The sequence below is a fragment of the Argiope bruennichi genome, chromosome X1 (genome assembly GCF_947563725.1).
Source record: "Argiope bruennichi chromosome X1, qqArgBrue1.1, whole genome shotgun sequence".
NCBI lineage: Eukaryota > Metazoa > Arthropoda > Arachnida > Araneae > Araneidae > Argiope > Argiope bruennichi.
In genome coordinates, this window is record NC_079162.1 from 9,264,076 (window position 1) to 9,276,877 (window position 12,802).

The 12,802-nt window shown below is 33.2% G+C and overlaps 1 protein-coding gene across 1 annotated transcript; it reads left to right on the forward strand.

Annotated features, from left to right (window-relative positions):
* The first annotated feature begins 7,126 nt into the window (after positions 1-7,126).
* LOC129958485 (uncharacterized) lies at positions 7,127-10,179 on the forward strand. Its single transcript, XM_056070982.1, has 3 exons — positions 7,127-7,223; positions 7,479-9,779; positions 9,944-10,179. The coding sequence occupies exons 1-3, from the start codon at positions 7,127-7,129 to the stop codon at positions 10,177-10,179; spliced, it is 2,634 nt and encodes an 877-aa protein (XP_055926957.1).
* Positions 10,180-12,802: the final 2,623 nt, after the last annotated feature.

Sequence of the window (12,802 nt, forward strand, 5' to 3'; positions counted from 1 at the left end):
ATACTATTTTTGATGCAATTTTTAAAAACTGACAAATTTCAGATGACCAAAGAGATTTGTTTTATTATTGAACAACAATGGCATACATTTGGATACATATTCAGTAAATGCAATTCACGATTTTTAAATATATAATTGGGTGCACATAATCTGTTTTCTTTATCGAATTTACTGCTATTCATTTATATCTGCTACAAGAATCCTTTTTATAATAAAAAAATTGCGCATAGAATTTTGGATCTCTTTTTCTTTCATCATACAATCTTTGTTGTACCTGTTGCCGAAACGAATTCTTACACATTTTATTTTGTTTTTTCTAAGTTTTCGTTATTTTTAAATGGATCGATAAAATATAATTAATTCAGAATCATTTTTTACATAAAATGTAATGTCATAAAAAAAGTTATTTGCAGATTTGAACAAAAAAAAAAAGCGGCATCTATAAAATGTTTGTATGTCGTAGAATATAAATATTTTTGAAAAAAATTGATTACCTAATCAAGGATGCTCATTTCTGGTGAGAATGAACACTTTGATAAAATTTTAATCTCTAAAAATATAAAGATTCTAGAGAAATGGATTCTAGAGATTGATCAATTCAACGTATATTAGATGTGAAAAATGAAACTTTTCCCCCAGAAACCTCCTCATTCTTACAAAGAGAAATATTATTGATCAACATTATTTCCGCATACATGCTAAGTAATACATTTCAGGTCAAATGATACCATTGCTAAATAGTATTAGCGGTTGATATAAATGTTTGATTTCTAATTTTCAAATTTAGTCAGTATATGGCTGGCAGAAAGATATTTTATTTAAATAGGATGCACCATCTCATTAGGAAGTTAAGTCAATTCGTAAAACAGTGGAGCTAATATAAGGTAGAATCTTAAAGCGAATGCTTTTACAAAATATCAGTAATATAAAAAAAATCTATTCTTTTTGAAAATATTTTTTCTTTTATGAAATTATTTAAGGCAATCCGACATTTTTAAAAATGCTCTAGCAATTATTCAAACCCACCGCTCTGCCATATTTAGTATTTTTACTAAGTCAGCAGTATGTTTCAATAACTTATTAATTTTGATTTTAAAGTGAATATCTTATCTTCGTCATTGTTTCTACCTCAATATTAGGTGAAGATTAATCTTGTTAGATTTTTTCTGCAAGAGTATTTGATGCGCATGCATCTGAAAATATTTCTAAATTTCAAACTGGATGGAACTGTTCTATCAATAAATTGATCTCCTGATGACACCATTCATTAATGTTAGGTTAATTCATTTTTCGAAATCTGTTATTTAGTCCTTTATAACGTATAAAAAAATACAGAATTGGTAGAAATCATGTATTTCATTAATATGTCAAATTTCATTATTGCTATCTCTTTTCTGATTAGATTTTTATGAAAATCGATGGCAAAATTAAAAGCTAGAATATCTAAACTTATCTCAGATTTAAATTCAAACTTCTTCCATTTTCATTGCATTAGAATCTTACCAAAGATTTTGAAAATTTCTGATGTTAAAACTTTCTCTCAATTGTTTTCTCAGTAAAACAATTTTCTTTCATTTAAAAAAAAGGATCATTATACCACATTAGATATGAAAATATTTTTCGAAATGTGCAGATTTCGATTCTGTGGAATTTAAGTGCTTCAGGATAAGGGTGAAACTTTAAATTTCAAATATGAACAGAAAGAAGTTGCTTTCTTCATCTATATTTAAAGTTCAGTTTTAAAAAAAAGCGAATAAATTGTGTTAAAAGCGAAAAATCACAACAATGAGTAACGAAACAATTTGTTGCTGGCAGATAATTTCAGGGAATACTGAAATATCAATTTGTCAAACTCATAAAAAAGTAATCAAAATATTAATAAATAAGCAAACAGTTTGATCTTTTGAAAAAGACTGCAAGATTTTTAATAAAAAGAGCAAACTGTGAAATCTCAACGAGAAACCAAAAGTTGCTGTCAATTCTCTGCAAAAATTAAAAATGAAATATAATTATTTTAGAAATGATCACATAAAATAGAAAAAAAATTATTCGTACAAATAAGTTTTGACAGTAAAAATGTATTAGTTCTTTGACGCAGTATCAATGAAAATACGTTGCTCAGTTTTCTCGGCTGTTCATGGTTTAACAAATCTTTGAAACAAAGATTGATAATTTTAAAATTAACTCGTAGTAGTTCAATCAATCGATGTTCTCTTTTTTAAGAATAATTTCCCTTTAGTTAAAACTGGTTTATATTAAACTGGTAGTTAAATGAAAGGATCATTTCATACTTGCTTTATCAGCATTTCTTGCTCATATAAAAGAGAAGAGTCATTTTTTAAAAAAATTTCTCCCTCATTTTAATGATACGATAGATGGGAAGCAAATGCGGATAATATCTTCAAGTCTAATCCTCCCAATTTTATGCTCTCCTTTTTTAACTACTAACTTGTAACATATGTCAAAACCATCTCTTTTTTAAAAATAAATTATGTGCATTATTGCTGGATATTTTCCAATTGCTGAGGCAAGAAGGAATTCTGATGCCGATTTCTTTTGAAATTCGTCTTCAAATTGTGCTGTGGCAATGACTTTAACTATTTCTCCTAAGTTAAGTTATAAGTTTTTTGTCATTACATAGACAAAAAATAAAATTTTGCCGATATTTTATATCATTCTAATGCAGTCTTATTAAATGCTCTTAATGCCATATTGCTTATAGTTTAAATTTCTTCGAAACTTTGCAAAATTGCATTACTCTGGAAAGAAAACGTGAAATGACATTTTTTTATTTATACACATATAGCTTTGTATGCTAAAATACTTTGAACAAAGCGATTATATTTTATTTAAATTGCAGACTCTGGATTCGAGGTATGGATAAAATTATAACTAAATACGAAAAGTTAATTAAATTGGTAACTAAACTGGAGTTCCAAAATGACTGGAGAATGAGAAAGCGATGATCCATTTATTATCGAATATTATTGAATATATCAATTGAAATTATTTCGCTGTTTTCTAAGTCAAGAAAATAAAACAAAAATATTAAGCTATAATGTTCAATTATCCTTTGTATCAGGTTTTGAGATCCTCCTTCTTAAGGACACCCTTTCTCTCTTCTTTATTAGAAGCTGCATTCCCTAATTGCAGGAAATGTGTTCGACCTTCGACATCAATTGAGTCTTATTTGTTAGGAACCATTATTTTTTAAAATGTCATTCTTTCAGACATCTAAATAGTTATATTTGAGGGTATTACATACTCCTAAAAATCACAGAATTATATGAAAGAAATGTGAATTGTATACGTTCGTTTGAAGCACATTTATTTCACTTTCATCGTAACTTATTTAATGTAAGTTTTGGTGCTCTTAGTTCTTATCTAGAGTCATTTTCTGAAGTTATATTGGTAAAATATGTAAATATATTAGAAGATATAAACATAAGAAAGAATGTAATAAAGGGTCGTTCCACTTATTTTTAAACAACGAAAAATTGAAAAGAACTAAGATAAAGTGAATTATGCCGTGATAAATGACAAGTGAATGCTCCCCTGAAAATACTTCCGTTTCACTTTCTGCTTTTGGTAACATAAATTTAAGGATAGAAATCGAATGATTTAAATTCAGAAAAATTACTATTACTGCAATCGACCGTGCAAACTGTAAATGTTTCGAATTTCATAGTTTTGGCATGCATCAAGGAGAAATAAAATGCTACAAAAAGCTTCATTCCGTAACTTATTTGGAGTCAACAATTGGCTTATGTGAGGTTTTTATATATAGCATCACATTCATTTGAAAAGAGACTCATAAATCCCTAACTTGGACTGGAAAATTATGTTCCTTTCTCCTTTCCCAGTGAAAGCGAATAGTTTCTTCAATTTTCGTATCAACGTTAAGTGCTATGTGTTCTTCAAACAAGCAGAAAAAAATATCTATCAGGAATTCCAAAGTGAATATTTGTCTTTCCGAAAAACAATCAGGATACATGAGCATGAAACTCAAGAGAAACTTCCTTGGAATGAATAAATCAGCATTTTTTTTAGATGTTTATAATTGGCGGCATTCAAAATAAAAATTTTCTTATTCATTTTTTTTTCACAGAATTAAATGATACTGTATTAATATTTCTTACCACCTTCGTATTAATTTGCTGGAATTAAATAATCAAACCCGAGCTGATTTGAAACTTCTGAAAAAAAAACAGTTTTTATTTTTCATTTCTTTAGAAGCTTTAATATAACTTATGAACGTTACCATTCCACATGTGTATAAATTATTTAAATTACCAAAATATTCACATGCTTCCTTTAATGGTGAGTGTTTTAATATTTAATAGCGTAGAAAAATTAAATTTAAAATGTAGCGAAGATTGTCATAGGGTTTAATTAGAAGTTGAAAACCGGAGTTCAAATAAATTAGCGAAGTAAAATTTCATAAAAACGAAAATAAATAAATTTTAAAAAATCACGAATTGTTTTATTTTTAAAAATTTTGTTTTAATTTGTTTTTTCTACTGGATCATATCAACGAAATAACCTTTTCTCAAATTAACAATTAAATTTATTTCTTTAATAACAGTGCTATATCTTTCTTCGATAGACTGCAAAGTTAAATACGTTTGTGATTCAGCACTAGACTTTAAATTTTAAACAGACTTACGTGAAACTGAAACAAGTAAAGAATAATTTTTTAGAAATGATTTTCAATTTATTGAAATGAATTGAAATTAGAATAGATCTTTAACGTCATTTAATTTTTTTCTGTGTTTTAAATAAATTTTGTCTAACTTTACAGCACGTTGCAGGTATTCTGTTTACAATGAGATGCTGCAATATTTTTATGGAAAATGACTGTCAAGAAATGAGCCTATTCACAGTGCAGAATCAGAATGAAGTTAATTTTTAAGGTGTCAATTTTGATATAAACTGTAAACTCAGTTTAAAAGATTTCTGTATTTTTTCTGCTTTATTAAACAAATGGGGAAAATTTAGGCTTTCCTATTTAATTTTTTGTCAAAATTTATTTTAGTTAAAAAAAATTAAATAAAATATTCATTATATAATAATCCAAGCGCACATGGGGAATCTCTCAGTAATACAGAAGAGTTCTTTATAAGACAGTAGTTGAGAGAATGATCGCCCATTATTCCTCAGCGTGGTGTTTAAAACCAACATACAGAATGAGGAGGAAACTCTATTCCATACAAAGACCATTTCTTCTCTATATTTTTGGTGCATTTCGGACAACTCTAACAGTAGCGCTACAAACCATACTAAGCATTCCACTCTTGCACATGCAATTACAGTTTGAAGCCAGATTAACTTCGATATATCGCCCAAGAATCCCTCTTGCGCATAACAGAGGATGCGCAAGAGGGATTCTTGGGGAGGGGCAAGAGGGAGAGAGAAAGCAACTGGCTGGTCAACTCACACTTCACATCATCTCAATCCCAACCAAATCTCATTTAAAAATAAAGGAGTAAATATATCTCAAATGAACAACACCAATATCTTCACAGAGGGCTCGAAAACAGAACTTGGAGTTGGAGCTGCGTTCTGTGTCTTACTCAATGATACCTGGTCCTATCACTGGTCTGCCAAATTAAATGACAATCATACTGTTTTTCAAGCTAAACTCACCGCACTTCATGTACTTAAATATGCATCTCAGTTTCCAAACATCAGCACTTTTAAAATACATGTCAATAGAGCAAGTATCATTGCATCCTCTAATTCAAAGAGTGCAAAACAAATAGCAAGAGAAATTTTTAGCACCCTCCTTTCAAATCCAATAGTAAAAGTCTTGTTAAGAATTATTCTTTCTCCGAAAGTGGGCCCTGCGTCGCCACCCAAATAATCCCGATTGTGAGAAATCTTTCATTCGAGTATGTGTGTGTGTATCTGTGATGACTAAAATAAAACCGTTAGCGGAAATGGTGTTTCCTGTTCTTCCCTCGGTAGTTGTTGGGGTGAGTTTTGGTTTGGTTTTCTTATAACTTAATTGCAAATACATTTTTTGGTGTCAGAAGGGGGGGAGGTGTTGAGTGGGGTGTTTTTTCGATTGTTTGCATTTGAGTTTTGAGCTTGTCGTGGTATAATTTGTTGTTTTGGTTTGTGAATTTTAAGTGTGTTTTTTAGAGGTTACTGGTCAAATTTATATGGTGATATTTTGAGCGTCTGTTTAATGGGTTGAATGGTTCAGGCCAAGGTGATTTGGATGCATCAAATCAAAGTGTTGAGAATTTGACTAAAAGTACGAAAACGTTGACCATTCCCATACCTACTAGAGTAGAGTCCTTTAATTTTTTCTTCCAGTCGTTGGAAAAAGCTTTTAAAACCAAAAACGTGCCAGACGATTTGAAAGCGGAGATCTTATTAAATATGTTAGGAGAAAGGATTTCAGATTTATTGGTTTATGTAACTGAGGAAGACATCGCGAATTACGATAAATTAAAGCTATCGTTTTGAAGGAATTTCAGCCCACCCCCCACGAATGTTTGGATCAGTTTCGCAACTCGAAAAAATTTCCAACAGAGAATTATGTGCAATACTCATCTCGATTGAGTGCTAATTTCGAATATTACTGCAGCTTGAAAGCAGTTGAGGACTTTAAATCGTTATGTCAATTGATAGTTTCTGATAAACTATATAGTGAACTTGATCGCGAGTTAAGAACTCATGTGGCGGTAAAGCAGGGTGAGTCATGGTTTAGAGCTCAGGTTTTAGGCAGGGAATGTGATATTTATTTGGCTTCAAAGGGTAAACAAAAAGTAGAGTCTACGTCTACGAGACCATATTCAGATGTTGGAGGTGGGAGAAGTGAAGTGTCTTTGGCTAACAAACACCGTGATTATAACAATAAAACTGTATCTAATGTGTGTCTATCTAGTGAGAGGAATGTGAAGTGTAGATTTTGTAGCACTGGGACCCATCTGTTATCTAATTGTTTAAAAGACTTTCAGTGAACGATAAAGTAAGCTTTGTGAAAGGTAATAATTTGTTCTTCAAGTGTTTTTCTTCGGAATATTGTGCGAGAACTTGCAAATCAAGAAATTGTTTCTGTGGTGGTCCGCATCACACACTTATTCATTATAAAAGAGATGGCAATGAGAGTAAAAGCATGCAGCCTGATACTACAACAAGTACGCAGTGCAATTCATCTGTAACTAGTACAGGTGTACCTACAGTTCTTTTGCTTACATGCAGTGTTTATGCTAGTAATTCGGAATTAAATTTGAGTAAAATGATAAGAATTTTGTGTGATAATGGTAGCGCAAGAAGTTGGTGTACGAGATCATTGGCTAATTGCTTAAAATTGAAATCTATTCGTAAAGAAAGGTTGTCTGTTGTTTTTTTTTTTTGGTTCTGTCGAGCCTGTGGAAAGAACATATGACGTCGGAGTAATAACCCTATCTGCCGATACGATCAGCTAATTTCTGTAGAAGTACTAATAGCCGATACAATAACTACAGCTCCAGTGGCTATTCCCAACGCAAATGTCCGGAAAGGTATGCAGTCGCGAGGCTTAAATCTCGCCGACACGTGTGAAAACAAGGCAAAAATTGAGATTTTGATTGGAGGGGATGTATTTTGGCGGATAATATATGCATCTCACGTTGAGAAATTAAACAACACGGTGACCTGTGTTCCTACTATTTTTGAGTTCGCAATGCAGGGTACTCAAAGCGGAAGTAGTGGTCCTTGTTCAGCAAATTTTTTAGGGTCTGTGTCAGATGTTCAGGTGCTATGGGATTTGGAAACGTTGGGCATCAGAAATGAGACTGAAATGAGTGTAACCGATAGGGAATTGTTAGACCAATTTAATAGGGACCTAGAATTTAAAGATGGAAGATATGAGGCCAAGTTGTTGTGGAGGATTGATCCCAGAGAATTGGAGAACAACTTTAATCTGGCCAAGAGGCGATTCGACGAATTGAAAAAGGGAGTCAATAAAAATGAATGGATAGCTAATGCTTATCGCGAAATAATTAGGGATCAGGAAACTAATGGAATAATTGAAGAATGTGGTAGGGATAGGAATGAATATTTCACGCCTCATAGAGCAGTGGTCAGAGCGGATAAGGAAACAACTAATGTTCACATGGTTTTCAATTGTGGCTCCAAATCTGGACAAAACGTGTCACTTAACGATTATTTAGAGGCTGGTCCGAATTTGAATCCTAACATTCTTGAGGTTATAATGAACTTTAGGAGATTTAAGGTTGCATTTCATGGGGACATAGAAAAGGCATTTTTAATGATAGGAATGGCTCCTGAAGATCATAAATTTTTGAAATTTCTTTGGAATGGAGGTAGCGATCACGAGGACTATAGAATTATGCAGATGACTAGATTACCCTTCGGATGCAAAACTTCTCCGTTTATTTTGAGTGCAATTATTAAACATCACATTGCAAAATTCGAAGCCGAAAGACCCGATTCAGTGTCAATGCTAAATTCTGGTTTGTATGTAGATGATTTGCATTTTGGTGCGGATAGTGTGAGGGAAGCGTTTACGTTATCATCAGATGTTGTGACAATTTTGAGAAGTGGTGGGTTTAAGTTGAGAAAATTAAGGTTAAGTGACTTGAGAGCTTTGTGGGTCAAAAATGGATTTTGTGAGCGTAAAGAAGGCATTGAGTTGAAAATACAGGGGCTAAATTGGAATCCCGACAAAGATGTTTTGTCGTTGGAAGTGAAAGGGTTGGTGGATAGTTTAAGAGGTTTGGACAATACCAAGCGTTGTGTTTTACAGACAGCAGCGAGAATTTTCGATCCTGTGGGATTGATTGCACCCTTTGTAGTGAGAATTAAGTGTTTATTACAAGAGATCTGGGAAAGGGGTATGGACTGGGTTGATGATTTACCAGAGGATTTACGACTTAAGTGGATTACATGGTGTAACGAAATTAGGACGTTGAAGGAAATAGTTATTCCTAGGAATTGTTTACAGGATTGTGGGAAAGGATTGGCAGAAATTCATATATTTTGCGATGCATCGCTCAGGGCCTGCGGGGCAACATCCTATACAAGGCATGTCGATAACACTGGAAAACATAGAGTGTCCTTTTTGATGTCAAAAAATAGAGTAGCTCCACTTAAAACATTAACGTTACCTAGGTTGGAATTGATGGATGCTGTGATAGGGGTTAGACTTGCGAAATTTCTAGAAGGCGTTTATTATAAAATTGTTGGGAAATTCATATTTTGGATAGATTCTCAGATAGTGTTGTATTGGATTAGAGGAAATGCCAAGAAGTGGAAGCAGTTTATGGCGAATCGTGTTGCAGAGATGCAGGAAAAGTCGAATCCGAATGATTGGTTTTACTGTCCATCGGCAGATAACCCAGCAGATTTGCTCACTAGAGGAGTTTCTGTTGAAAATTTGATATCCAGCCAAAAATGGTGGTATGGGCCTAACTGGTTGTTGCAGAATTGTAATTATTGGCTTGAAAAATCAGTCAAGCAATCGCAGGATGTGGGTAATTCAGAAGTATTGAGGGAGCAAAAAGCAGATTCAGTTGTTTGTTTAGTGGTTAAGGTGGAGGTTATCGAGGAGCTTTGGAATAAAATTTCAGCTTGGAGTAGATTGCAAAATGTAGTTGCTTGGTGTTTGAGATTCGTGGGAAATAGTAGAGGAAATAGGGTTTCGACACCGTATTTGGAATGTTTGGAGTTGAAAGAGTCGCATGATAGGATTATACATTTGGTTCAGAAGGTTGCATTTTCGACCGAAATTTCCGTACTAGAGAAAGGAAATGTGTTGAGTGCAGGTAAATTGATTCAATTAATCCATTTTTGGATAGTAAAGGACTTCTCGGGGTTGGGGGAAATTCCAGTTTTCCAGCGAATGTAAAGCATCCTTTGATATTACCAAAACAGCACCCAGTAACAACTATGATTATAAGACTGTACCATTTAAAATATCTTAATGCAGGAGTTCAATCAGTTCGTTCTGCAATTAGACAGGTCTATTGGATTTTGGGAGCAAGATCATCCATAAGAAAAATTGTGAGAAACTGCGTCATCTGTGCGCCATTTCGTGTAGAATTCTCGAAGCAAATAATGGCCGACTTGCCTGCGTCCCGTGTCACACCAGGTAGAGCGTTCCTGAGAGCCGGTACAGATTTTTGTGGACCATTTCTGATCACTCCTGTCGTGGAAGAAGTGTGAGACCAGTGAAGATGTACGTCTGCGTCTTCGTTTATTTCATCACGAAAGCGGTTCACCTGGAGCTCGTCAGTGACCTGAGTACTGATGCGTTTCTTGCATCCTTCAAGCGCTTCATTGGACGCAGAGGGAAACCCGCCGACATATTCAGTGATTATGGGACCAATTTCGTTGGGGCTAAACATGTGATGAAACTATGGAGTTTGGAGGTGATTGGTCGGTAATTGGCCAACGAAGGTGTTGTCTGGAGAACAAATGTTCCATCGGCCCCACATTTCGGCGGACTCTGGGAGGCGTCTGTGAAATCGATGAAGTATCATTTGAAACGAGTAATAGGATGTCAAATCCTCACTAATGAAGAGTTTTCAACTGTTCTAGTGGAGACCGAGGCAGTACTAAACTCCAGACGATTGGTTGCTTCGTCGGATGATCCCGATGATTTTTCAGTGATTACGCCTAGCCATTTCCTTATAGGGTCAGAATTACAGAAAATCCCGGAGCCTGATCTAACGGATCAAAAGATCTCGATTCGAGATAGACTAAAATTGATAGGTCAGATTTCACAGTCCTTTTGGAGATCCTGGTCCAAAGATTATTTAACCCAGTCGCAAGTGAGGAACAAGTGGAAAACTCCTTGTGCAAATTTAAAGGTCAACGATTTGGTGTTAATAAGAGATGACAATCTACCTCCAATAAAGTGGAAAATGGCAAGAGTGATAGAGACCTTTGAGGGAACTGATAACTACGTTAGAGCAGTTAATCTAAACACTGAAAATAGAGGGTTAAAAAGACCCATCCATAAACTAGTCAAACTTTCTATTGACATTACTTGATTTTGTATATTTTTTGTATTTTAAAATATTTTAATGTAAGTTAGTTCATTTTTGTAATCTGTTTAATTATAAGTGTTTGACCTTTTGATGACATTCGTCATCGGGGGCCAGTGTTAAGAATTATTCTTTTTCCGAAGGTGGGAGCTGCATCGCCACCGAAATAATCCCGATTGTGAGAAATGCATCATTCGAGTATGTGTGTGTGTATCTGTGATGACTAAAATAAAACCGTTAGCGGAAATGGTGTTTCCTGTTCTTCCCTAGGTAGTTATTGGGGTGAGTTTTGGTTTGGTTTTCTTATAACTTAATTGCAAATACAAGTCTCATGGGTAAAAGTGCATGCAGGCAACATAGGTAATGAAAAAGTAGACCGGCTGGCAAAGGACACAAAGCGGAATAGGCAATTGCTATCCTCCGGAAGAATATGCTAGAAATAAATACTTAACAAACTTAAATACTATTTGCCAGGAATAGCAAAGTTATTGGAGCAATGGTGATACAAGAAGAAAAGTTTTTAATATCCTGTCCTCAGTTCCCCTTCCTTTCACTCACTGGAGCAGAGCGGCTGTTATTTTGTTCTCAGAACATTGCATCAAAACAACAGAACATCAAACTGTCCGAGAGTAATCAGTGCCCTTCATTATGCATCCTCACAATCTCTTGACATATGAAAAATCCATCACCAAGCTGTGGTTGAAAAGAGTAGCCAGCAACTTTCTCTCCAAGCAAAAAAAGGCATAAGATAATTAAATTTATCAGTAAAAATAGCAATATGTTAAGTGTCTTATTTACAAGGACTAAGGGGAAAAAGAAGCACTACAGTTTCTTCGCATGCATTTGCATTAATAAATATCTTTCAAATAGAGTCTTTCTTTGTTGCAATGAATCAAATGATTTTTTTATTTGATTTTCATAACTGCATCCTCATCTACTATGTCAAAATTCGTGTATCTTTTCATACATACTATCTTTCTGCATATTATTATTCCAAATAATTTTTCTTTCATTTTGATAATGTCATTTTATTATCATTTTTTAAATGTTTGTAAATTCTGTACATGGTTATTCCCGTTTTTTTCTACTGCAATTCTTTTTCTTTTATTTCTTCTTTATTTTATTCTTATATTCTTTTTTTTCTGCTCTGTAACAATTCAAGATTGTTATAGAAATGTTGAACACAAAGATTTCTTATTACTACTTATCCGTAATGACTAAAATGCTTTAATAACTTCGAATGAATCTAAGTGTGGAGATACCTTTATAAAATATTGCTGCTCATTGGTCCATTGATGATTGAATCATTATCTTTAGAAATGTCAGATGAATTCAAAATTTATTAGAAATAGATTTTATGTTATTAACTCAAACTCACTTTGTTAATAATTTATCATGCATCATTTATTTAGCATTAAAAGATCCTGTCATTTTCTTAGTCAGTCAAATAATTATGTATTAATAAATTTATTATTACCATCGACTTTCTGAATTTGTAACTAAATGTTTTATATGGCTTCAAAACTAAATCTGAATAATTATTTTAAAAAATGGAAATCCTAGGAGAAATTGATTTTGATATATCTCTGTCAAATTTTTACACTCTGGTATTTCGTATTTGTAATGGAAGAATCTCATAAAGGTTTTTTCACTCATCTCCGAACACGCTCATTTTAAAATTTAGTGCACTGATGTGTTTTCGATGACAATATAATATTTCGATATTTTCAGAATATTTTGTTAGCTTATCCATGAATTAAATTAAGTTTTGAAATCATAGAGTGGCTCTATCTGTTAGG

What these genes read in the sequence shown, in the direction of transcription:
- LOC129958485 (XM_056070982.1), top strand. Translation starts at nt 7,127, where the DNA reads ATGCAGCCTGATACTACAACAAGTACGCAGTGCAATTCATCTGTAACT. An exon ending in TACATGCAGTGTTTATGCTA is followed by an intron (nt 7,224 to 7,478) that starts GTAATTCGGAAT and finishes CAATAACTACAG; the next exon opens with CTCCAGTGGCTATTCCCAAC. An exon ending in AGGAAATGTGTTGAGTGCAG is followed by an intron (nt 9,780 to 9,943) that starts GTAAATTGATTC and finishes ATCTTAATGCAG; the next exon opens with GAGTTCAATCAGTTCGTTCT.